The 25,772-nt window shown below is 39.6% G+C and overlaps 1 protein-coding gene across 3 annotated transcripts in view; it reads left to right on the top strand.

Moving 5' to 3' along the window:
• RBM39 (RNA binding motif protein 39) overlaps positions 1-24,473 on the top strand; it is a 33,883-nt gene extending 9,410 nt beyond the window's left edge. For 2 of the 3 annotated variants that reach the window (XM_035548259.2, XM_035548261.2), the window contains 14 exons: positions 468-662; positions 6,105-6,170; positions 6,277-6,330; positions 7,727-7,844; positions 8,422-8,574; positions 9,059-9,196; positions 11,135-11,200; positions 12,105-12,309; positions 12,512-12,589; positions 18,682-18,714; positions 19,833-19,908; positions 20,093-20,198; positions 23,292-23,370; positions 23,471-24,473. In XM_035548259.2, the coding sequence (XP_035404152.1) occupies positions 468-662; positions 6,105-6,170; positions 6,277-6,330; positions 7,727-7,844; positions 8,422-8,574; positions 9,059-9,196; positions 11,135-11,200; positions 12,105-12,309; positions 12,512-12,589; positions 18,682-18,714; positions 19,833-19,908; positions 20,093-20,198; positions 23,292-23,370; positions 23,471-23,571 (1,468 nt within the window). In that variant the 3' untranslated portion in view covers positions 23,572-24,473. The remainder of the gene's footprint in view (positions 1-467; positions 663-6,104; positions 6,171-6,276; positions 6,331-7,726; positions 7,845-8,421; positions 8,575-9,058; positions 9,197-11,134; positions 11,201-12,104; positions 12,310-12,511; positions 12,590-18,681; positions 18,715-19,832; positions 19,909-20,092; positions 20,199-23,291; positions 23,371-23,470) is intronic. The other variant, XM_035548260.2, reaches the window with a different exon arrangement.
• Positions 24,474-25,772: the final 1,299 nt, after the last annotated feature.

Genomic DNA, 25,772 nt, shown 5'->3' with positions numbered 1-25,772 from the left:
GAAGAAAACAGCCTTCCTTTTCCTCACTGTTTTTTTCTTGTGTTTTGTTGTACTTTGCTATAAAAATACCGAGTTATTCTTAGCTTCGTGGTGGTGTATTTAAAATCTTTGAGAGATGACACAAGAAGTACTGCATTTAGTATGCACTAGTTCTAATACATGAAATAGTTTTTCAGTCCTGTTACTCTAACTGTAAGCATGCTTTGATTACAAAAATAAATTGAACAAAAGTGCTTCAGAGCACTTTATCTTGCTTATGATGAATTTTAAAAGGTTTCTGATGTGCTTAACCACCCATTTAACTAAAAGATTGATACAAATACCAAGAAGTAGCAACTTTTTCATATTAATGTCTCTAGCATTCTGTTAGAGGAGCTGTAGTATGTACATAAATAATGGAACTGATGATACTGAGCTGCATTTGTAACCAGAGTTGCTTTTTTTTTTTTTTTTTTTCCCCTTCTCAGGAGAAAAAAGAGCAAGAGCCGAAGTCGAAGTCATGACAGAAAGAGGAGCCGAAGCAAGGAACGCAAGCGGAGCCGAGACCGGGAAAGAAAAAAGAGCAGAAGTCGGGAAAGGAAACGGAGCAGAAGCAAAGAACGCAGACGCAGTCGTTCTAGAAGTAGAGACCGCAGATTCAGAGGCCGCTATAGAAGTCCCTAGTAGGTTACTTATGTCAAATTGCATGTGGCTTGCCTCAGTGTACGATGTGAGAGCTTAAAGTCTCTCTTTCTATATTGGTTGCTAATTGCCTCAAGAAAGGGAGTGAGAGGTTGAAGTTGGTTCAATAAATATGGAAAGAAAAAGAGGAGGACAGTGACATATCCCATTCCTCTTACTAGTTTTTCTTTTTATCTGAATTTAATATTCCTGTCAGTACTCTGGGAATGCAGACAAAAATGCTGGAGGTCTCAGGGTCTCATTTGGCACTAAGCCACCTACATGTTGGTGTTTTCATACCGCAAATATACCGTGTCTGCAGGCTGTGCGTGGCATTTCCTGTGATTTCATCAGTCCTGTGTACTGATCAGCCCTGCTCTGTGTTTCAGCCTGGGTATGCGTCTTTGGTATCAGGACTTCTGGAGCTCTGGGCTTCAGCTCCAAAGATTGCAGCGATGCACAGTTAGCTTGTGTTCTGTGGCTTTTTGGTGCCTGCAAAATTACAGGAGCTAGCTGGAGTGTGGCACTGTTGAGGCTCCAGACTGCCTTATAAACAGAGGAGCCCCAGTCAAGATCTCTTGCCTTTCTTTCTGGTGGGGCCTGCCAGTCCTCTTATTTCTCATGTGGTGGTGTATGAAGGAGAATGCTGCTCTTCTGGTGAGTTAGCTGGGAGTCACTGCCTTCTCCTGTTTGTGTTGGAAGGGCTTTCTTTATTTTTCCTGTCATCACTGGGTGCAAGTTCTCCACCAGGAGAAATTCAGGAGCTTCAGCATCCTTGTCTTCCGAAATACCTTCCCTTAGGTAGAAGTTGAAAGTATGCATGTTACTACAATAACCCATGCCTATTTTGATGCATCCAGGTGTGTTGTACAAGGAAGGTATACAATTATGAGAGGACTTTTGCATTCTTACGGTATTCCTCCCTAGCTGTTCCAGGCAATTTCTCTGCTATTGAAAGGTAGTGAACAAAAAGACCAGATATTCTAGTATCCTCTGGGGGGGATGCTAGAATACTTACTGGTTTGGCAATGTCGCATTCTTTACTTCAATAACCAAGTAGAATTCAACTTCTAAATCAGCTCAGTGGAAGACAGGTATAGGGCAACTAACTACCTGCATCCCAGAGGCATTGGCAGTGACTGTTGGGTGGCCAGCAGTTAGCTGTAGTTCCTCTGTAGGTCATGGATGATGCTTTTGAAATGATAGATGTGCGAAGATGACATCAAAATTCTAGGTTTTGTTCAGAAGATACAAAAGAAAAGGACCTCCTTTGGAACAAAAAAAAAAAAAGGCTCTGCATTGAAGTTCTCTGTAGCGGATGCTGACCTCTAGGAAGTCATTAGTTCTGGAGGTGAAGCCTCCTGCATCACGAGCTTCCTTTCTTGATCTACCAAAAATGATGCTTCCATGTGAGGAAAAAATCTCTATTAGCAGTGCCATCAGATCCATGTTGGATAAGTGACAAGCAGAATGTCTAATGAAATTAAAATATCACCTGCTGGATGGAGAATTCGCATCTGGAGTCTCACCTTGTGGGGCAGTTCAGACAGTTCTGAGTTGGTGTTACTGCAGGTGGTGTTGGCTGCTGCATCTAGTTCAAAATGCTTCCTGGTTGTATTGTTTGTTCACTCTTAATCCTCTGATCTTTAAACTACAAGATGTTCTTGCTGCCAATGGTCATGCTGCAATGCTGGAGAGTGGCCGTCTGTCTAGTGTAGATAATTCTGAAGGAAAAGGAGAACAGTGTGGCATGAAGAACGTGAGGACTTTGAATTTGTTGTCTTTAAGTGTGATACAGTCACTAAATGTTGTAGTTTTTCAAAATTGTGATTTGGCTTTCATTGATGAGTGTTGTAGTGGGTTTACATGGCAAGGTTTTGGTAGCGGGGGGGCCATAGGGGTGGCTTCTGCGAGAAGAATCCAGAAGCTGCCCCACGTTAGATAAGGGCCCCGCTGCTGGCCAGGGCCAGTAAGCGATGTTGTTTGTGCCTCTGTGAGAGCATATTTAAGATGGGGAAAAAAAAACAACTGCTGAGGAACAGCAGCTGGGAGGGAGGGAGGAGTGAGAAACAGCCCTGCAGACACCAAGGTCAGTGAAGAAGGAGGGCAGGAGGTGCTCCAGGCGCAGGAGAAGTTCCCCTGCGGCGAGGACCATGGTGAAGCGGCTGTCCCCCTGCAGCCCATGGAGTACCATGGCGGAGCAGATCTCCACGCTGCAGCCCGTGGAAGAGGCCACAGTGGAGCAGGTGGATGTGGCCTGGAGGAGGCTGCGGCCTGGGGAGAGCCGCCACAGGAGCAGATTACATGCTGGAGCTGCAGCCTGTGAAGAGGGGACCACGCAGGAGCAGGTGACCTGGCAGGAGCTGCTGCCTGTGGGCAACCTGTATCTGAAGCAGTTCTTGAAGCGCTGCTGCCTGTGGGAAGCCCAGGTAGGATTAGTTTGGGAAGGACAGCATCCCGTGGGAGGGACCCCGCGTTGGAGCAGGGACAGAGTGACTGAGAAGGAGGGGCAGAGACAAAGTGCTGTAGACTGACTGTAACCCCCCTTCCCCTGTCCCCCTGCACTGCTCAGGGGGAGGAGGTGGAAGAGGACGGATGGGGGGGAAGGCGTCTCTGGTTTCTTTCCTTTGTTCCTCACTTCTCTAGCTTGTTAGTAATAGGCAATAAATCTTGCTGTCTCCCTACTCTGAGTCTCTTGCCCATCACAATAATTGTTGAATGATATCCCCATCCTCATCTCAACCCTTGAGCCCTTTGCATCATATTTTCTCCCGCCTCCCATTTGAGGAGGGGGAGTGAGGGAGTGGCTGTGGTGTAACTTGGCTACCCACCCGAGTAAAACCACAAGTATTCAGTGCTTTTTCCATGGTGTTCTTTTTACTTATCTTGCTGCTTAAGGGTTTTACAGTTATAAGACTTCTTAAAAAACAAACAAAAACACTTTGGCATGGCCATGTATTCTTGCTTAGACATCTGGCTGACAAGTCTCAGCTACTCCTAATGTACAGTAGAAGTCACTTAGACTGTACGCTTGCTATTTTGGAGCCAAGAACTTGGGCAAAGCTGCTGGGAAGATAGTCCATATACAAACACTGAATCTCTTGGATTTTGTTGGTCAAAGCTTACCTCGTATGAGATGCTTTAGTTGGACTCTTGGATATGACAGATGTGAAAGCTGAATTTTTACTAGTTGTCTTCTCATCTGATTATTTTCTTGGGCTATGTGGCATCATGCAGGTTTAGGAAAATATTTACCTAGCTGTGCTTTTGTTGTATGTGGGGCTTAATACATTTGATTTATGAAGAAGGTAACCCCCAGACATAAAGATTAATTGCTTGTGAATCAGCGCTTCTATTATGCATGAAGCAGGATCTGGAGAACAACTGCAGAGTTCTTGAAGAGGCAGTAGGAGAAAAGAAAATTTCTGAGATTTACGGTTTTACAAGCAGATCTCTGTAGAACAATGCAAAGAAATGCATCTGTCAGATACTGTTGAAAAAAGATCTTCAGAAGTTCACTCAGGCCATCATATTGCCTCAGCTCCTGAGGCCTTCCTGTTTGGTCTGTTATGCCTTTACTTGCTGGGGTTTTTAATGTTCCTCCCTATCTGTCCTGTAAATCTGATACTGCTTGTTTGTCAAATGTGAAGATGGATGAGGTTTTTTCCTTTTCTCAGAAGTCATGCATTATTTGAAAACTTACTCTGTATCTTCTCAGTTTTTTCCACTGGGTTTGAGCAAGTATGTAATAAGAAAACATTTTTTGGTGTTTGCTTAAAAGTCCTGGTCTTGATTGTTAACCATAGGTTAGTTGGTCTGCATGTTAGCATTCTGAAGATGAGGCTCCCTGTAGTTAGTCATGCTGTGTATGAATTGAAATGGACAACACGGTGTGAAGGTACAGGGGTAATTTCTTCTGATGAACCTCTAAAAGCAGTGTCGATGTTTCCAGATGCAGCTTTTGGCAGTGTATGTTGTAGACATTGGAGAACCTGAATAGGTGCTCCCAGCAGCCATTCATTGAACTTGAGTAGGAACTGCTGTAGTATTTTACTGAAGGCAGTTGTCAGCAGCTGTTCTCATCCACCATGCTACCTAGTATGTGCCTGTTTTTTTCTTCATATTTTCTCATAACAAGTAGCTTATAAACTGATTCTTCCCCCCTTCCCCGCCCCCCAGTGGTACACAGAGCCATGTTTTCCTTCCCCTAAGTGGGTCAGCATGGTTTTGGATCTTAGCCTATGACTTCCACCTGTTCCGGTGTCATGGCATGTTTAGAATGGGCATCCTTCTTGTTGTGGATGCTGAGCTTAACTGTCAGCATTGCTGCTCCCCTGGGTAGCAAGAAGACCTGGCTGGCTACATGGATTTAGTGAAAGACCACTTAATGTGTTCAGACCACTGTGTCTTTCAGGGTGTCTTCACATCAATTTATAGCCTCAGCAGAAAGAATCAATTCTGTGCAGATGAAAAGGCTGAAACCCCCTAGCATTCAGTCTGTGCAGTAGGGCCCCTGCCGTTCAGTTGATACACAGGAAGAATGTTAACAGGTGGTGTTCTTTGCCTTGGATCTACAAGGAGATCAAGTTCAGGGAGAACATGATAGGAGGGATCTTACTACTTGCGTCACGGTTTGTTACTCTCTGCCACGATAACTAGCAAGAGGACTGCCTCAATGTGGAGGGAATGGTCAGTTGACTCTCTGTTGTAATAGCCTCTCCGAAGCCTAGTGAACTAAAATTAAAATCAGCCAAGAGATTGAATTCCTTTTGTGGTGGCATAACTATATAAGGTTTACTGGCTTAAATGGTTCTGTGCTTTGATCTCCATTAAAAACTTCACTTAAAGGAAGCTTAATTAATATATATGTAACACTTTGTAGTGGTTGTAGCTGAGTCAAAGACTAGTGAATCTCCAATAATCTTTCCCTTGCTTGTATCTGCAAGCAGCTACTTGGGTTTCCACTTGCATCTTAAATCTCATGAAGCTTTCAGTTTTAAGATGTTATACCTGAGCAAGTAGTTCTGCCAGCACTACTTTGCTCAAAATTGAGGCTGAATTCCAGGCAATAAGGGCACTGCTTTGCTGTCATCAGTGGAATATGCATGTGGACAAATGTATAAATAAGATTACAGCAATAACTGTAGTTCAGAGTACTCTGCATACATAAATGCTGTCTGGCTCTGGCTTCAGTTCTTTCTCGGAATCCTGCATATTGTGAGTTCTTTTGCGATGCATATGAACCTGAGCAGGAAGCATATTGTATGCGTGGTGGTTTAGAGTGTTGTGCGTAGCTTATGCATGCTATGGGCGGTGCTAATGGAAAATGTTTACAAGTTCAACTGGAAGGGTGGGTGAATGCTGTTAATGTATTGTGAGTACAGGCAGGAAATCTTGAATTCAGTTACTCTGGTAAGTAATGTCTGTCTTTGCTTTTGCCGTAGTTCTGGTCCAAAATTCAACAGTGCCATCAGAGGGAAGATTGGTCTGCCTCACAGCATCAAATTAAGGTTTCTGAGTTTTCTCTATTTTTTACTGCATCATTAATACTTTTCTTTATAGTAAGACCAGTATATTTGAAGTTTTTTGGTAATTTTGTTGTTAATCTCTTTACAGCAGACGACGATCCAGAAGCAAAAGTCCTTTCAGAAAAGACAAGAGCCCTGTTAGGTAGTTATTTTTGCATGTTTACTTATTTTACCCACCCTCAAGTGAAGCTGGAAAAGTAATGGTGAAATAATGCATGACCACTCACTGTCTGACATACAGTCACAAGTAATGCTGGAATTACTCATTCAGAAAGCCCAAGAAAGGAGAGCATTAAAAATAGGTTGTTTTCTCCCTGTGTTATAAACTGCCGCCTCCCCTCCAATTATCAGTGTACAATTGCAAATAATGTCAATTTGCAAAACAAGTCTTGCTTTGCTTGTCATATTCCTGTATTTCCAAGCTTTTACGAGTTAATTCTAATTAACGTTACGTAGCTTTTCTGTTAAATCTTACTAATACTAAATACAGAATTTAAAAGTACTGTGAAAATGCTTTTTTTTTCTAATCACTGTTGATGTTATTTGCAGAGAAGCCAGGTAACTTTGAAATCCAGAAAGTGCTTATTCCTTCTTAAGCTTTTCAGTTAAGGGGCTTTGATTTAGATTGCTGCTAGTAAGATTATTTGCTAAATTAATACAGTTAAATTTAATCAATCTTGCACGTTTGTTCACTTACTAGTAAAGTCTTACTGAGATAATTTAAAATTTTCTTGTGTGTTCTCAGTGGTTTTTTTAATGTAGACACATAAGTGTAAAGAATTACACTACTAAAAACTCAATCCAGGATCTGGCATATTAATTCTATCCTGTACTTCAGTGCAAGTCTTTTTTTTTTTGGTGTTGAATCTTCAACAGTTTAAAAGTGATGCATCTGACTGATTTCAGCTGGTGTTCAGTATTAAAATAGAACACTGATCTCTTCTAGTGTCTGGGCTGACAGTAATTATTCACTATTCATGCTTTTTTCTGGGTTAACAAGCAAAAACTATAAAAAGGTGAGGACTGGGGGTTCTGTTTGTATAGATGTCAGTGTTCATGCTCTGACTGAAGTGACTGGCTGTATATAATGCTGCAGTTTACAAAGCCAGTAAAAAGAAAAAATAGTGCTTGTCTGAAGATTTAGATGGCTAGTCTGTGATAATTAATCCTGTTTTCTTTGTTTTCCTGTCCTTTCATCTCATCTTTTTGACTGCATACTCCTTAGTGGTACTCTTGTCTGTTCAGGAGAGTAGCAAAATGACAGTCTCTGCTTAGGTGGGGCTTCTGAACTTAAAATACAATTTTCCAGTCACACTTAATGCTTACAGTCATGCTTTTCCAGTCATGCTTAATGTTTACACAATGTTTAGTCACATTAAAGAAATGTTATATTAGTATTAGGTTTTCAATTCTTGTCCTTTTTTAATATTGCAGGTGGTTTTTTACCACCAGACTTCAAAATACTGATATTCCTGGATGGCTAAAAGTTTAAATGAGTTGTCTTAGGTTATTTTTTAATGTACCTTTCTTCTTTTCAGAGAACCTATTGATAATCTTACCCCTGAAGAGAGGGATGCTCGAACAGTATTCTGCATGCAACTAGCTGCAAGAATTCGACCAAGAGATTTGGAAGAATTTTTCTCTACAGTAGGGAAGGTAATTACAGAGAAGTTAAAGTGATTTTGAATACTTCCTTAAGTTATCCTAGTTCAGGATTGATATTCTGCGGAATGGTAAGCAAGTGGCTTTCTGGAGATTCCTGTACAGGAAAGTAACTTATCAGGAGTTAATGATTCATCATGTTATGTGATGCAAAATACCAGGGATGCAATTCTGATTCGAACAACTTCATTTTTCAGAACTTCCGGTCTTTTGCAGATGGGCCTGTCAGTTGCAGTATAATTTTAATTTTAGCTTAACTTCTAATTTTGAAAAATAGTATTTATTCCATCAGCTGTAAGGTTCTGGTATAAAGCATTACAGTGCTGCAGGTGTTCTATCGACCCTTTTCCCGTGGCATACTACATTCAACTCTGAATCATAGCTTTTAATGCTAGCTTTCTGGGATGTGTTTGTTAGGGTAGTTTGATGCTATTCTAGATTTGCAGCATGATTACAAAGCTGTTGTCTTGGCAAGTAATTGTTTGTTAATATCCCTCTGGGAGTTGGACTGTATTAGCTCTTTTCCTAGTGTAGCTCTATCTATAACATCATGTCTGTACTTGTCTTTTAGGTTCGTGATGTGCGAATGATTTCTGATAGAAATTCCAGGCGTTCAAAGGGAATTGCTTATGTAGAATTTGTTGATGTTAGTTCAGTACCTCTGGCAATAGGACTAACTGGACAGAGAGTCTTGGGTGTACCAATTATAGTACAAGCATCACAGGTAAGGACTTGATAAACCTAACTTTTTAATCATGTTGAGTGGTCACTCTGTTATCTTGCTACTGAAGTTAATGTTTGAAAATTTAATTATCATTGAACACTTGGAAAACTGTAACAAGAATGGTTAAATAATTTAATTATAAATGGACTTTGGGTTCCAGTAGCTGACAGGCAAATTAAAGCAACTCAAACTGATAAAAGATGCTTTTTGAAAATAATGATGCTAAGAAAATAGTAATAACAAAATAGTGATAGTGTTACAAAATCATAGTATATAGTATGTGTATGTATATAAAAAAGCAAAGTGACAATTTACTAGGCACAAGCCAGAATTTTGCATGAAGTTGTCCAATTTGAAGACTTGAGACTTGTATCTCTATACTTTGTCATGGTTTTGGCTTTTGTATTTTAAATCACTCAGGTGAACAGTATGCAGATAATTGAAATTATTATTATTTTACATAATTTTCTTATTTTTTCCGTAGGCAGAGAAAAACAGAGCAGCAGCAATGGCAAATAATTTGCAGAAGGGCAGTGCTGGTCCTATGAGGCTCTACGTAGGATCGTTACACTTCAACATAACTGAAGATATGCTTCGAGGAATTTTTGAGCCATTTGGCAGGGTAAATTTTGATTTGGCACTGTGGTGGTGTTTATCTGAAAAACCTACATTAGTTGTAGAGCACTCAAATGTCTTCTGGAAATAATTAACAACTGCAAAATATTAGCTTCACATTCTCAACTATTCTGTACCTATATGTCCACAAGTCTTTCCATAGTGAGTTAGTATTTGAGAGCAAATGAGAACCACGATATGTGAGGTGGTCCAGTGATTTTTGACGTGAAGGCCTTATATGATGGAAAGCTGAGAATTCAATGAGTTCTTGAAATTACTTAGAATCAGGTCTTGTTCGTTGTAATTTTGTAGTAGTTTAATCAGTTTCTGAAGGTTTCTGTCTTAATTTTTGACTCACATTGTTAACCTTTGCAGTGTGTCCCTTCCTGCTCTGACGTAGTCCCCTTTCTTTACACTCCTGATCAGTGAGTCCCAGTTTATGGCATGACAATACGTTCTCTCAGAATTATGAAAGTGAGCAGATTGAATCTGAACTTTCCACTGGAGACCTAACAAATACTAGTACAGCACTGTGCTAACTAAGGCATCCTGGGTATATCATTATTAGATAAAGTAAAGGTAATATATGCAATACGCTGCTTAAATATTTTTTGTCAATTCCATTCATATTTTTCATACTCTTAAGATATTAACAGTGCTTCATAAATATCATAACAGTAATTTTCAGATGCCTTGTTCAGATTGAGTATGTGTATCTCTTTAATTCAGTTGTGCAAAAGCCTAGAAAATTACAGCAGTTCATTAAATTGTAATTCACATGGCTGTTCTCTTGTTTTTTCTCTCAAGGTCTGGCAGTAGGATTAATGTAGATTAGGAGGTTTACATAAAGAGCTGTGAAGGCTTTATCCTTCTCTTGATTCCACGTACTCTGGTCTTAAGCTCAGTTCTTCCTCTCACTTCTGTGTTGCTGTCTCTTTCCAACACTGTTTTCATGGCTCTAGGATGACTTATTGAATTCAAAACGCACAAGTAACTGTAAACTTTTAAGAGTTACCATATACCAATAACTATTCAAAACAGGCATGCTTTTCTTAAACCCTCTGGTCAGTTATGCAAACTGCGTTTCTTACTTTGTCAAATGGAGTTCCTCAGCACAAGAGGTGCGATTACTATATTGTTTCAGTTAGTATTTCATAGAATCGTAGAGTGGCTCGGTTTGAAAGGGACCTTAAAGATCATCTAGTTCCAACCCCCCCCCGCCATAGGGATGCCACCCACTAGATCAGGTTGCCCAGGGTCTCATCTAACCTGGCCTTGAACACCTCCAGGGGTGGGGCATCCACAACTCCACAACCTCTCCAGGCAACCTGTTCCTGTGCCTCACCACCCTCTGAATGAAGAATTTCCTCCTAACCTCTAATCTAAATCTCCCCTCTTTTAGTTCCCCCTTGTCCTGTTGTTATCGTAACAAAGAGTCGGTATCATAAACAAAGAGTCCTTTATTGTTTTCATAATCCCCCTTTAAGTATTGAAAAGCCATAGTGAGGTCACCCCGGAGCCTTCTCTTCTTCAGTCTAGACAGCCCCAGCTCTCTCAGCCTTTGTTTGTGGGAGAGGTGCTCCGGCCCCTTGATTGTCTTCATGGCCCTCCTGTGGACCGATTCTAACGGATCGATATCCTTGATGCTGTCTGTGCTCATTGTCTGCTAGAATGTCACATAAGACCAATCATCTGCCTGTAGCTGGAGTTCCTTTAAATAATAAGCTGTATATCACCTTTACGTTTGTCTGTTTCAGTTTGTGTGTCAAAGTACATGTCTAGCTGCCTTTACACTGAGTTTGATGCGAGGAATGAATGAGGAACTGATTTAAAAAAAAAAAAAAAGGAAAAAGTGGTTTCACATTAACGTATGTATATTTGGCAGACTGTCTACAGGTTTTGTTCCAAAATGTTTGATAATAAATAGCCTTATTCTTATTTTTAGATTGAAAGCATTCAGCTGATGATGGATAGTGAAACTGGACGTTCAAAAGGATATGGATTTATTACGGTATGACTAGAATTACCAAACTTTACAGAGAACTTGAATATAACCTTTTCATGTAGCAAGCATAGCTTGGTTAAATCTCACTTAAGTCTCATCTTAAAAATTTATTGTTGTGTGACATGCAACAGTGGCCTGCCTTTCTTTCTTTTTGACAGTTCTCTATGGGTTTTATGATTGAACAATGCACATATTTAGAATGGAATAGCAGACTTGATGGTCAGTGCCTGTAAAGCAATTCCAGTTTTGCAGGCAATGATACTAGCAAAAACTAGATTTTTCACAGTTTTGTGAAAACGATCGAATTCAAGTTTTTATGGGGAAATCAAATTCCAGAGTCTAAAACTTTGGGTTGAAAACATCTTTCCTTTCCCCTTTGCACTCAAGATACTTAATTTTCTGAACTTAGGTGTGTTAACTGACCTGACAGATTGTGATGAAAGAAATGTCTCTGCCTGGGACCTTTGGCACTTGGAGACATAAAGCAGACCTAACTTCATAACTGATATTTGATGCTTTTAATGCTGAGAACATACTTACATTTTTAATTCCTGATGCAGGACGTCTGCTAGGAGTAGTCAGTAAATGCATGGCAGTTACAAAATTGTGAAAGAAGCGACTGTCCTTGGAAAGTGTTGAAAGACAACTGCAGCCATGACTTTTGTTGACAGCAGTATCTAGATATTCTAGCTTCAACAATAATATGCATCTAAATATGAGAAAGTAAATATCCAACCTCATATTTGTTTGGTTAAAACTGAAAATATGGAGCGCATCTATGGTACCTTGTAGCTATTGTTATTTTAAATTTGATGTTTTTCATGTTCATGTAACTGGATCTCAAATGTAACAAAAGTGCTGCTGAGTAGTGCAGGCAATATTACTGAATTTATATTTTTCCAATCTACAGTTCTCAGACTCTGAGTGTGCCAAAAAGGCTTTGGAACAACTCAATGGATTTGAGCTGGCTGGTAGGCCAATGAAAGTTGGGCACGTAACTGAGCGCACTGATGCTTCCAGTGCTAGCTCATTTTTGGACAGTGATGAGTTGGAACGGACTGGAATTGACTTGGGAACAACTGGTCGCCTTCAGCTGATGGCAAGGCTTGCAGAGGGTATGTATAAATAAGGATAAATAAGGAATGCGTGAAAATTCTGCAAAACTGTATTTGGATTAATGCATCCCACCAAATATTCTGTATGTAACAATTTTTAAGCAATAGTAATTTTTGAAAATAGATTTCTGATGCTTAAGTTACTGCATCCATGACTGCGTAAAAGTACTTGCTACAAGGTGTGTTCTTGTGTCCTTTTCAGGTACTGGTTTGCAGATTCCCCCAGCTGCACAGCAGGCTCTGCAGATGAGTGGATCATTGGCATTTGGAGCTGTGGCAGGTAAGAAATAATCGCCTATTTATTTTTCTAAAATATTTAATCATAATTTTGAGATGAGGTACCAAAATGTATCTTCTGATCTTTTAAGATGGGAACATGCATGTTTTACAAATTGCGGAAATTCTCAAATCCATGAGCAAATAAACAGTATATAACAGCTTTGGGTATGCTTCATTTTGCATTATTTTTGGCAAATCTATTCTAGTTCATTTAATTCATCCCAAGCCTTCATCTGTTTCTTTACTATTCCCACTGCTAGTGGGGACACATTCTACTGCAGTGTAAATATTGACTGTTAACACTGTCAGGCTTATAATTGTGAGGGGATTGACTCTCTGCAGAGTCCCTTCTGAAAAAAACAGGGCTGTACCAGGGGCAAGACGGTTAGTGGGACTTCATGGAGGAATGTTACAGTAGTTAAGATTAATAGAATCATAGAATGACTGAGGTTGGAAGAGACCTTAAAGACTATCCAGTTCCAACCCCACTGCCATGGGCACGGATGCCACCCACTAGACCACGTTCCCCAGGGCCTTGGTCCAACCTGGTCTTAAACACCTCCAGGGATGGAGCATCCACAATCTCTCTGGGCCACCTGTTCCAGTGCCTCACCACCCTCTGAGCGAAGAATTTCCTCCTAACCTCTAATGTAAATCTCCCCTCTTTTAGTTTAATAACATTCCCCCTTGTCCTGTCATTGTCTGTCCGAGCAAAAAGTCGCTCTCCATCTATTTTATAAGCCTGCTTTAAGTATTGAAAAGCTGCAATGAAGTCTTCCTGGAGCATTGTCTTCAGGCTGAACCGTCGCAGCTCTCACAGCTTTTCTTTGTAGGAGAGGTGCAAGACTATATGATGTTTGTCCTAGTGAGGTGGACATTGTACATCAGGGTATCTTTGTGTTGCTTGGGAGATTGGCTGTAGCTTGTGTGCTCTGCCAGTGGGCGTGTTGGAAGTGTTACTGAGATCTTACTGTAATCTATTTTGAGAAAGAGTGAGTATGAGGCTAAGGATATGGTTGCTGCTTCTGCTAGTTTATAGCTGGCCTAAATAAAATATTCAAGAAGGCTTCAGGTAACTTCTATAGGACCTTGGGAATTCAGAGCGGATTTTTTAAACTAGTATGACAACAATGGGTGGCAAATCTCATAGCAGTAGAAAAGATGAGGAATGTCACAAATAACTAGATGCTGGAATGTGTGAGAAATGTCAAGAAATCAACAAAGTATATATACATAGGGTTTTTTGTCTTCCAGCAGTTTGTGACAGAAGTGATTCAGACTTAAGCTACACCTGAATCATGTTACTGAAGTTCAGGTGTAATTTTGAGAAGAGCGTACATGTGGAACTGTAGATAGTTGTGAAAAAAAACATAAGATGTACCCTGAGAAAGACTTGTGGAAGGAAAAGGAACTGGCTAATTAAAGAAATGTGGATTGAGGAAAAAGCTTATCAGAGAAGGAGGTGAAGAAGACATGGTGGCAAGAAAGAATAATAACTAGTACAGAAGGAGAAGAAAGGTAAACAACACAGTGCTATAAAAGATGATCACCTTTAATGTAGGTGATAGTGTTGTGACAGCCTTACTTGAAAACAAGTGTAGTTGGTGAGAAAGGAGAGAAATGTTTTAAACAACAACAAAAAAACCAGCAATCCTTTCCTCTCTCCCATATCTGAAACAAGTTAAAGAAATCCAGCCAATGGGGTGCCAAAAATACCATTAAGACATCTAAACTGCTAGAATAGCACTGAATTAGCATGAGGCAACATAATTGGAGTTTGCAGTTGCAAGGCTGAAGACAGGTTTTTGAAGAATGTGCATATTTAGCAATTGTAGAAATGAAAGTGGTAGGAGTATCATTGTGTATTTGACTTGTATAGCACAAAAGGAATAATGCAGACATGTACAATTTGAGTAACTTTGGAAAAGGATAAAGCTTTTTGCTACCATAGAGTCATGAGCTATCCCCAAAGTGAGATTTGGTTATGGATTAAAGATCTCTTTACTCTTGTTAGAGAAAATTACTACCAGGAATTATGTCATTATGGGAGACTTTAACTTCCCTGATACAGATTGGAGAAGATTTGCTAGTAATAATGGTGGGGCCCAGATATTCCTGGATGTGATATCCGACAAATTTCTTCATCAAACACTCACTGACTCATGAAGAAGGGATGCTATTTTAATCTCATTTTGGTAAGTAATGAAGACGTTATGGATGAGAATAGAAATGACCATTGACTGAGTGATCATGAGTTGCTCAATCTTAAATGAAAGGATAATCAGGTCTGTAACTAAGGCTTCTGACTTCAAAAGTGATGGTTGAAGAAATAAGAAAATCAAGTCAACTGGTCTAAGAAACTTGGGGGTGTAGGAACAGACAATACATAAAAAGTTTCTGCAGTTCTGCACTGCTAATGCTATATTGGATCTGTATTCCACAGAAAGAAGAAATGGTCCTTTTAGAAATGGGCTCCACACTGAACTGGGTGATTAAGTACTTCAAAAAAAAAAATAAGGAATTAGCACGGAGCCTGTGAAGAATAGGAAAAAAGGAAAAGGACTGATAATAAAGAAAACAATGCTATCAGTTCAGGAAATAGATAAAATGAGAATTACCTACCAAGATTGAGATTGTTTGACTCTGTAAAAGACATGAAAGCATACATGAAGACTTACCAAATCTTGAAGAGAACAAAAAGGAGGAAGCAGGGCTGAAGTTGCATGAAAAAAATTCTCATGTATGTTACAAACAGTGTTTCAAAAGAACCTTGTTCCCCTGGTTTTTAGTGGGGACACTGGTTATAACATTTGGATTTTGAGAAAGGTAAGATAAGAATATGGATTGAAAAAGAAAATAATTCACAAGGTAGAAGGAAATCTGAAAGTAAGAACTGAATGTTCTCAGTTCAGGGTAATAAGAAGACTCCCATCAAATTAGTGAGGGAATAGGTACATGAAATATAAAATCTGGTATTGTTAATAAATACTTTAAGTCCGTGATACATAGCTGAAACATCTATTTATAAATCTCCTACGCTTAGAAAAAGGAAGGAGAAAATAATCTGGACAGTTGCGAGTCTTGTTACTTCACTTTGCTCCTTTAAGAATCATACTAAAGACAGGCAAACTGGAAATAAGATTAAAATATAGCATGCTTTCAGAAAAACTGTATGTGAGCACTAACAATCAGTGATAAAAAATGGACATAGTTGTAGTAAAAATTAGTAAATGAACTTCTGATTTATGTCATTTGGAAGTTTAATTAGCTTCCAAAAGAAATTACTAAGAAGTAGGTAGTACAGGAAGTGCAAATACATAGAGGATTGAAGGAAAGAGGGTTTGTTTTTTTTTTTAATAGAAGCTGGGAAGGTCTGAGACCGTTGTTCAAAGTTCAGGTTTTTGACTGGTCTTATTAAATATAGCATAAAGAACAATGGCAAAACAGTAGGAATGAGGTGAGTGTAAAAATAGAGGTGCTGTTAGTATGGGATGCTTGGGGTGTTACACATTGTTCACTGGGTGGGGATTGAAACAAATTTCAGTCATATAGCCTGGGACCTTAGCAGTGAAAAACAGCCAAGGAGGTGGGAAATACTTTACCACCTTAGGTTAGTTGGTGAGTGAATGTGACCTGTCAGTGTGGAGTGCCTTTGAAAGGGCAGCTGTGTTGCTAGAATTAGCATACCTATGTGTCTTGAGACCTCAGGTACAAATTGGTGAATGGTTCTGGTCACAAGTGTTCAAGATGAGCTAAATAAGACTGAAATAGGGCAGCTGAAGATACATAGTTTTGTGGGAGACCTGAGAACTTGAATATTACTCCCATTGAGAAAATTCCAGCAGGAAAAAGAGTCAAACACTTCAAGTTGTTGCTATAGCTATTGTTTCCTGTGTAAATTCTGTGTGAAAATCAAAAACCACAAGGCTACAGAGTACTTAAAATGCTTTGTGGAACAAAACATTTTCGTACTTTTGGGAAAAAAATCTTTATGAGAAAGATTTAGATAGTCTGTAGCAATGGAGGGAGGAGTAGGTGTTATTCAGGACTGGCATTTTAGCTTCTGTTGTATTGTAAATAATTTCTTAGAAAACTGGAAAATATTTAGCTGGCATTTGTTTATTTAAAGCTAGCTGTTCTTCAAAATAAAAATGTCACTTTATTTTAAGAGTGCTTTGATAGGTATTTGTGTTTCTGCTTTATCTGTACTGAGCATCTACTTCTCAGACATGCTGAACTCACTGCTCTTTCAGATAATATTTACAGAAGCTACTCAACAAGGTACTTTGAGCTTGATTGATATATCAGCTTGAGTTTCCACGTACTGTTCAAAACTGCATGTAGGTAAAAACACTATTCTAAGGGGACGTTGTATTTCTAAATTCTGAGTGGATTTAGAAAATGAAAGGGCAATTCTTCAATCATGAGCAAGGAAAAAATTTAGTTGATGAAAGAGGTTTGATGGACAGGAATGTTTCAGAGGTAGTAGATAATTAACTTGTGAAACTTGGTGCCACAAGATATTGATAGCTGATCTGCTGTGCCTGGAACAGACTTGACTCTGAGCCCTAGACAGAATTTAATGAACTAGTTACCTTGTAGATTTGCCATGTTGGGTGCAGGTGGCCAGGAAGACTTGGCTGTAGAGCCCCAGGCTGGCTGACGTTTGGTGGGTTCAGCTGAAATGATGTGAATGTATGATTGTGTCAGAGTTGCAGAGGGAAAAGTCTCTGTCCTCATCTAAATAGAGTGATTTAATAGATTTTGTTCATTTTTATTTTATTCAAGCACACTGGTTTACCAAAATAAAATTAAAAAAAAAAGCAATAACTAACTTCGAAATTATTTATAGATTTGGACAAATCATGTGGATCCATGGTTTTCTGTAGAAAAACATAGGACAGTCTTCCCCATTACAGGATTTCTTGCTCTATGCAGTGGAGAATTCCTTCCTGTTAAAGGACAAAGGAGAAAAATGCTAGTTGTAACCAGCCTTCAGAGCTATCTCCTTTCATCTTATATTTTACGAGATGGTTCCCAGTATGTGTTCTTATATGGAAGTCATTTGGAAGGCACTTGAAGACATGTCTTTCTCTCAGGGCTTTTGCTGCCTAATATTCCTTTAACTTTCTTCCTGTTGGTCTGCCAGTGTTCTGGAGGGAGGGGCTATAGAGAGGAAAAAAGTACATAGATTAGGTCCTCAGATATTTCCAAGTAAGCTTTTTCAAGGGGCCCATCTACTCACTGCTTTCTCAATGAGCAAATTAAGATGATGATTACCTTTAATCTTCCAACTCCTTATATTTGTGTGAATTTAAAAAAAAAAAAAAAAAAAGTGAGGAGGCTTAAATTTTTTTCTTGGATTCCAAAGTATTCTGTTGCTGACTTAAAGTTGCTAAGTCAAGTACTTGAGTCATATCCTTGAAAATGGCTGAAAAGCCTTCATTTTTCTGTCCCTATTACTTCAAATTGGGACAGCTACATGTTGTTATACAAGTAACTATGTTTACTTGACAAATCAAATGCTCTGAACACTTGAAAGTGTTTTAAAATTGAAAAGCACCAAACCAACTTGTGTTGTTAAGACCTTTTATATGAAAAGATAACAGGTGAAATACCTCCTTTTTCTACTTGAAATAAGATTTGATAACTGCTTTCAGAATGTTATGTTTGGTTAACTATGTGCTTAATTGAAAGCATTTAAGATAGCAAACTTTTAATGCCTGTAAGAATGGCTGTATTTCTTTTCTCATGGAAAAAAAAAATCTTAGGAAGAGTTCAAGCACAACACAGACAAGGTAGAAACAATATATTAAACTAAAGGACATGGTCACCTCTCCCTTTCCTTTTAAGTTGTGGTTTCTTTTTGAAATACGCTTGCTTACCTATGTGGTCATGGAATATCTCTCAAATACAGGACATCCTAGCTGAGAAGCTGAACTAAGTGAAACTATTTACTCTTAAGAGAGGAACAGTGAGAGCAGGTCTAGGTTCTTGAACAAGCTCCCAACTGCAAAAATACAAGCTAACCAACCTGTCTGATAAAATAATGCTTGCAAATGTGCTAATTAACTTCTGTATATTTTTCTTCAGATTTGCAAACAAGACTTTCTCAGCAGAATGAAGGTAAACTAGAATTTATTATACCTTGTCACCATTAGATTTTGTGTTGCAAATGTTCTTTTCAAGTGAAATGCTTCTGGTGTGGAGTCTGTCCACAGCCTGAGGTTTTATTGGTGTTTGTAGAAATCATAATATTGACTGAAAGGAACAGAAAGTGTTGTAAACCTTTTTTTTTTCTGTAGCATTTCCTCAGTATTGGACTAACATACAGCCTGCGAATGTTACCTAGAAAATATGTGGGTTGGGGTGTGGCTTTGTTTTCTCCTGCCTTAAAGGTAGAGACTAGAGGGCTCATTGGGGAATTAGGAGTTCGGGATTATTTTCCCTGGTTTACTCATGATGTTACTGATTTTGATGCCTGTGTAGGTAGAGAGAAGGTGGCCTTTATTTCAGCTAAATTAACAGAAACTTACAGCCTATGGGGAGGACAGCCTATTTATATAATATAAACAGCTTATATAATGCAACTTTAATAAGATTAATAAGATGCACCGTGATGATTGATAACAATAGATGGCAACTAATAGTTTAGTTATTGAGAGTATAGTTCACTTTATTGGTTTAGTTGTCAAATATTGCCAGCATGGCATGTTTCCTAAGTAAAGGAGAAAAAATATGTATGCATATACCAGAAGGATAATTTATTGTGCTCAAAATACATCTTGAGAACTCTCAGAAGTGCATGTCACCTCCTGTGAAGTCAGATGGGGTGGTCCCGCTCCGTCCTAAGCTGCTGTCTGACTTCAATGCTGAGTATGTGCCCCAGTTGAAGTGCTAGCATACAGCTCTGGCAGAGTTTAGATGCATACAAAGATGAATGTATTTGTATTTAAATGTTTAAATTGAAAATCTGCCTAAATCAACACAGAGTGATCTTTTCACTTTTTGATATCAATTGTAGTTAATCTGTTCTATCTTCCATATTGATCAATTTAAGAATTTTTTATGATAGGTGGTGACTAGCTAATGAGTTCTTTGCCTTCAATTTTCAGTTCAGTTAGAATTGTTGCTATTACTGCTGAATGCTGGGGTTTTAGAGAATAGATGGAAGATCCACATTTAAATTGGAAAAATGCATAGGGGATTCTTAGATTTGGTATTGTTTTTTCCCATTAAAACAGTTTTGGCTGCAGCTGCTTCTGTACAACCACTTGCAACACAGTGCTTCCAGCTTTCCAACATGTTTAATCCTCAAACGTAAGTGATTTGTCATTGTTTCTGTTTGCCTTTTGTTGATGACCTTAATGTGTGAGAAAGTAATTAGAACATTGTGGAGGTGGGTTTTCTGATTTTTTTTTTTTTTTGGTTGGTTGGTTGTGAGTTCAGTTTTGTTGTGAGTAATGTTTCCATCTCTGTCCTGTTCCTCTTCCACCCCCTGCAGTGAAGAAGAAGCTGGCTGGGATACGGAAATTAAAGATGATGTGATTGAGGAATGTAACAAACATGGAGGAGTTATCCACATCTACGTAGACAAAAATTCAGCTCAGGTATGTCTGGTTCTAGGAACACAGAGTAGTTTTTAGGAGTTTTGTTGCTTTGTACCTGATAGAGGGAGCATTACAAATACTTTTTTTTTTCTTAATCTGATTCTGAATTTCTTGAAGGTACTTGCAGTTTTTTCAAGAATGTAGATGGTTTCCTTCTGTTTTGAGTCAGTTTTCTGGTGTTGCAGTCTGCTCTTAGAGATTTCCACAGCTGAAGTTGCTGTGGGAATGTAAGCAGGAGAATAGCAGTAGCTATTGCTTTTGGCTTTTCCCTTAAGCTGTGTATTTCCAAAAAGCAAGGGACTTCTAATTTCCTCATTTTCCACAAAATGCAGAAAGGGTGCAGTGCTCCAGGAGAACTCACATATGCAATTAAATGTGTGCCTAATCCCATCCTTGGAAACAATTGTCTTCACTAGTGTTGAAGAGGAGTCCTCCATCTTGCTGTGGGCAGTAGGAGTACCTAGACCTAAAACAGGGAAGAGAAGAAAGGGCTGCTGCTGAAGGCTTTATTACAAAGATGCTGGTGGTTAATACCCATTTGAGTGAGGGACTCAAACACTTGCATTTTGAAAAGCCTAATAAGTTTTCCTTTTATGTGCACTTCATCCACACAATCCCCAGATTGATTCTCTCTTCCTTGTATTTCAGTCCTTAACATATAAATTGCTGAAGGTCTATAAAGTGGTTTAAACTCTTGAATTCCTCCATATAGAATTCACAGCCCAAACTGAAGTACAGTAGTAAAACACTCATTCTCAAATTCTAAATTCTAACCATTGGGCCTTCAGAGTGTTCTGTCCAGGGTGAGAGGCTGAAAGTTACACTGCTGTCCCTGTCAGTATTGCTTAGATGGGATTGTTCTGCTCTGGTAGTGTGCTTGGCACTCCCAGACCTTCATTAGCATTGAGCTGTCTCTACAGAAGACTCTAGTCTTTACAGAAGACTCTTGTCACCTGTGATCCTTTCACCTGGGTTGCTGAGGTGTTAGATAAGACATAAGCTGCCATCTAATGCATAAAACAGCATGCAATCTTTCATAGCATTTTTAATCTCCATGATGATTATTATGTTTAACCAGTAGGCTGATGGAGATAGAAATCTTTCCCATAATATATTAGTCTGCATCTTAGATGGAAAAAAGTGTCCTTTGCAAATATTAAAGAAGAAAAAAGAAAGGACTTGATATAGATACCATGTCGGTTCTGAGCACATGGAGCTGTGACTCTGCCTCACTTCATCTAACTCATGATATGACAGCTGTAATATTTTCTTTTAATACCACCTGCTAGGTTATGTGAAATCCATTTTGTCATTCTAGCACAGAACGGCTCACACACATGGCTCAGGCATAAAATACCCACTAGTATTTGAAAATAGTTTATTCGGACACCAATTTTCACTGTGCTGTTTTCTGGGCTTAGATTCTTGTTACGTTTTCTCTCATTTTCAGTTTCTCATCCCCAGTCTTTTGGGGCTCCTTTCCAGACAGCCAGACTTGCTAAGCTCTGAGGGCTGTCAGTATTCAGCAGTGAAGTCATAATTGGTGGAGGTGAAAAGACTGCGGTTCAAGCTGAACGCATAATTTTCTCTTGCACCGCACCAATCTGTGTGGTGTGTAAGGAAAACTAAAGCTTTATATTGCTGTCTCATTTCAAGGTTTAAACAGCTTGGATGTCTGTGCAGGGGGATGCTGAGAACAGAAGTGTGTGCATTACTCAGTGCTTTAAACATCAGTTTTCTGCTGCCTGGTTGTGGTCTGCTAGAGCACTTAACCTCAGATTGTCCCCATGAGAAGGGGTGCTATCACAGTGGGAAAACTTAGTAGAGGCTGGAGAAGACTGCTAAAGTGAAGGCTGAACTCGGTTTCTTAATACCTTCTTTTCCTCTAAAATCTTTCAGCTAGAATGCGACCTGGTTGAAGAATTACTGGTAGTATTCTGTTTAAGCAGGTGGCCAGAAGCAGAAGTCCACAGTAATGTGTATGCATTTGTTTTGTTGGTTTTGAATGTGAATGTTGCAGTACTTTGGGTTAGGCTGGTTTATTGCTTAGTTTGCAGATAGACAGCTCCAGGTATCTCTGGAAAAGACAAACAATGTCTGTCACTCATGTTAGGTACCATCTTAGGTTGTTCTTACTGTACCAGTCTTCTTTGAAGTGATGGATGCCCTGTCCCCAGGCACAGGGAGTACTTAATCTTGTTGAAAACCACTGTGTACTAGTTAGACTTAACTAGTACATCTAGTTAAGCATTTGTCATTAAATGTTAGTTACTCATGGAATTTGATGGCTAGTCTGTAATAAGGTAGCCCAACTCCTTGCAGTCTTCTGTTTCACATAAATCATAGAATATCCCAAGTTGGAAGGGACCCATAAGGATCATCGAGTCCAACTCCTGGCACCCCATGGGTCTACCCAAAAATTCAGACCATGTGACTAAGTGCACAGTCCAAACAGGCTTGGTGCTGTGACTGCGTCCCTGGGGAGCCTGTTGCAGTGTGCGACCACCCTCTTGGTGAAGAAATTCTTCCTGATGTCCAGTCTGAACCTCCCCTGCCTCAGCTTGACACCATTCCCGCGGGTCCTATCACTGGTGACTAAAGAGAAGAGATCGGTGCCTGCCCCTCCGCTCCCCCTCGTGAGGAAGCTGTAGGCTGCGATGAGGTCTCCCCTCAGCCTCCTCTTCTCCAGGCTGAACAGGCCAAGTGACCTCAGCTGCTCCTCATACGTCTTCCATTATACAATGAAATTGTACAATTGGTAACCATTAGATTATACTTCAAACAGTATAAGGACCAAGTAAGCAATCCATTGCTTTCTGCTTCCATAGCAAGCTCACATTGTCTGTTCTGCAAAATCTTAGAAAAGATTCATGCTTCCTACTGAAATAACTGTTACAGCATGATAATGCATATTTGTAAAAATTCTGTCCAGTACTTCCATATTCTTGTGTTCATTCTGTAGTACCAGTGGGTACCAGTAGAAACATTGGTGGGGCAGGTTTGCCTCGATAACAACCATTCAAAGGAGGTCTGAGAATTGACGCTGTAGGAAATGTTCAAGCTTCTAATAGACTGTACACTTCTGTATTACAGGGCAATGTGTATGTCAAATGTCCTTCAATTGCTGCTGCCATTGCAGCTGTAAATGCATTGCATGGGAGGTGGTTTGCAGGTGAGTGGATTTCATCTAGAAACATGCATTTATTCCTTAATTGCAGAAGTGAACAAATACTGATTTTGTTGTTGTTTTGTTTTTTTAATCTTCTGATTAGGTAAAATGATTACAGCAGCTTATGTACCTCTTCCAACATACCATAGCCTTTTCCCAGATTCTATGACTGCAACCCAACTACTGGTTCCTGTTCGACGATGAAGATGGATTTAGTCAGTTTTGTACATAGTTATTTTTTGGAGGAAGATTGAGTTATCTTTTATTTAGATAAAACTAAAGGAAAGGATTTAATGTCATTTTGTGTACACTTCCTGCTACCTTTAAAAATAAAATGAAGTAAGCAGAAATGCAGTGTGTTCATTCTCCCTAACTAGCATTTCCACTGTATACAAAGCTGTTGACTTCTTGTTCTGCCTTGTAATTCTTGTACATTTACTAAGGTGATCTGTAGGAACTGAGAAGTAGCTCATAGAAAACAAATTCTCTGTAAAAGGCAGATGGGACATAATGATATTTTTAATGTTTCACAAGCCTTTCTTTTAATGCAGCAATTACATTTTACATTTCACTAAATGTAGGTGGTCTGCTAAAGGTTAATATCGGAGATAGACTTTATGAAGGGACATATTTAGTGTTGTGTATAAATGGAGAATTCAAAAGGCTACTGAAAGCTGATTCCAGTCAGCCACTCAGCTTTGCTTTGTGCTGAATAATTGGTAAGAATAGAAAGATTGAAGGGTTTTATTTCTTGATGGTAACTTTTGATTAATGTATCTGTAAAAGTTTCTTTGTAAATACTGTGTGAGGTGTGTCTAAGTTTCCAAACAAAACGATCTCTGCATTTCCAGATAAGTTTCTGTGTATGCAGTGTAGCACAGTTGAAGGATTTCAGCAGAGTCTGAAAATCAGCAGGAAATACAGAAACATGTTTTGTTCTGGTTGCATATAATCTTTGCTCTTTTTAAGCTCTGTGAGCTCTGAAATATATTTTTGGGTTACTTCAGTGTGTTTGACAGGACAGCTTGATATTTCTATCAAACAAAGACTTTCATATTGCAACAATCTTTGTAAGAACCACTCAAATAAAATTCTCTTAAAAAGGCCTTCATGAAGTTTTATTTCACCCCTCTCCTAATATGATATAAGCAGGGTGTTTGAGCGCCTATCACCTGCCTCCATTCTGAACAGCCCCCTCCATCTACCCTTTCAGAACTGGAACTCTTTATCTCCAGGAGAAAATGCAGGTGCTTTTTCCTGCTGTTCTGAACCCGTTGTGTGCTGCAGCTGTGGGTGAGGGCCTGTGGGTTACTCCCCAGCCTGGCAGCGGACAACCCTTCCACTTTCTCAGGCTACCTGTCGACCAGTTCTGGAGATTAATTCCTCCCCCCCATCTTTCACAAATAGTTGCAAATCACACAGACATAGAAATCTGAACACCAACCCTGGAGAACCTGGGACAGTTGTATTGCCGCCTTGGTACCTCTTTTCCACTTCTGTGACATCTTTCAATCACTGGCTAATAGCAGCTGTGTTTGACAAAGGGGCAGGGAGTATCTTTCTCTCTGGGTGAAAATGGGCCAAACAAGAGAGTGCTGGCTGTGCTTTGAGGTGGAGTACGGTGGTGACCTGGGCTCCAGCTGCTTGGGTTGCCGTTCAGGGTACGGGTAGCTTTGGTTGAGCTGCAGCAGGTAAGTGATAGCTTTCAGAAATCCAGGATCGAGGGCTGGGGCCATGGAAGTGGGACTGGGGGAAGATGAACTGGAGAGAATAGAAAGGAAATTGTGGGGAGGAGGCCAGAGGCTGGCCCAGAAGTATGTGACAGCTGAAGAAATCCAAGCAAAGCTTAACTCTTTGTTTTGCTTGACTTTATTTTTTGAGTTGCCAGTATAAATCTACCACTGCTAGTTGGGGTAAAACTTCAGCTGTTCCAGAGCATCTGTATTGCTCAGCCTATTTGCACAAATTGCCCTCACAGAGGTTATTAAGCCACATGACAGCATGCAAAGAACAGGCTTTTACTGGCAAATCTCAATTTCTCCTTCAACAGTGGAGAAATGGCACTTGGACTACCTAAAGCGTGTATAGGTGCTGGTTCAAGTTCTGCTTCAATGAGGCTAACCTGTCCTTTTCTATCAGTTAGTAGAACTACAAGACGAGAAAAGAAGGCTCGTTTCAAAAGCTATGTAACCAGAGATTGCAACACTAAGGTAAATATTTCATAGTCCAGCTGCACATAACACTGTGGTAGCTAGTGAATGGTAGGGAGCAACCCCCTTCTTTCCTTGTGAAGCTTTGAGCAAGCGCCTCATAAAGCCCATTAAGGAAAGAAAAGTCCATTAAGGAAGACTGGAGAAGACTACGTGTGGAGCATGGTTGGCTGTCAGCACAGCTTGCTTTCACAG

The sequence above is a fragment of the Cygnus atratus genome, chromosome 16, assembly GCF_013377495.2.
Source record: "Cygnus atratus isolate AKBS03 ecotype Queensland, Australia chromosome 16, CAtr_DNAZoo_HiC_assembly, whole genome shotgun sequence".
Lineage (NCBI taxonomy): Eukaryota > Metazoa > Chordata > Aves > Anseriformes > Anatidae > Cygnus > Cygnus atratus.
The sequence above is the reverse complement of the archived record's forward strand: the minus strand, read 5'-3'. Positions and strand labels throughout refer to the sequence as shown.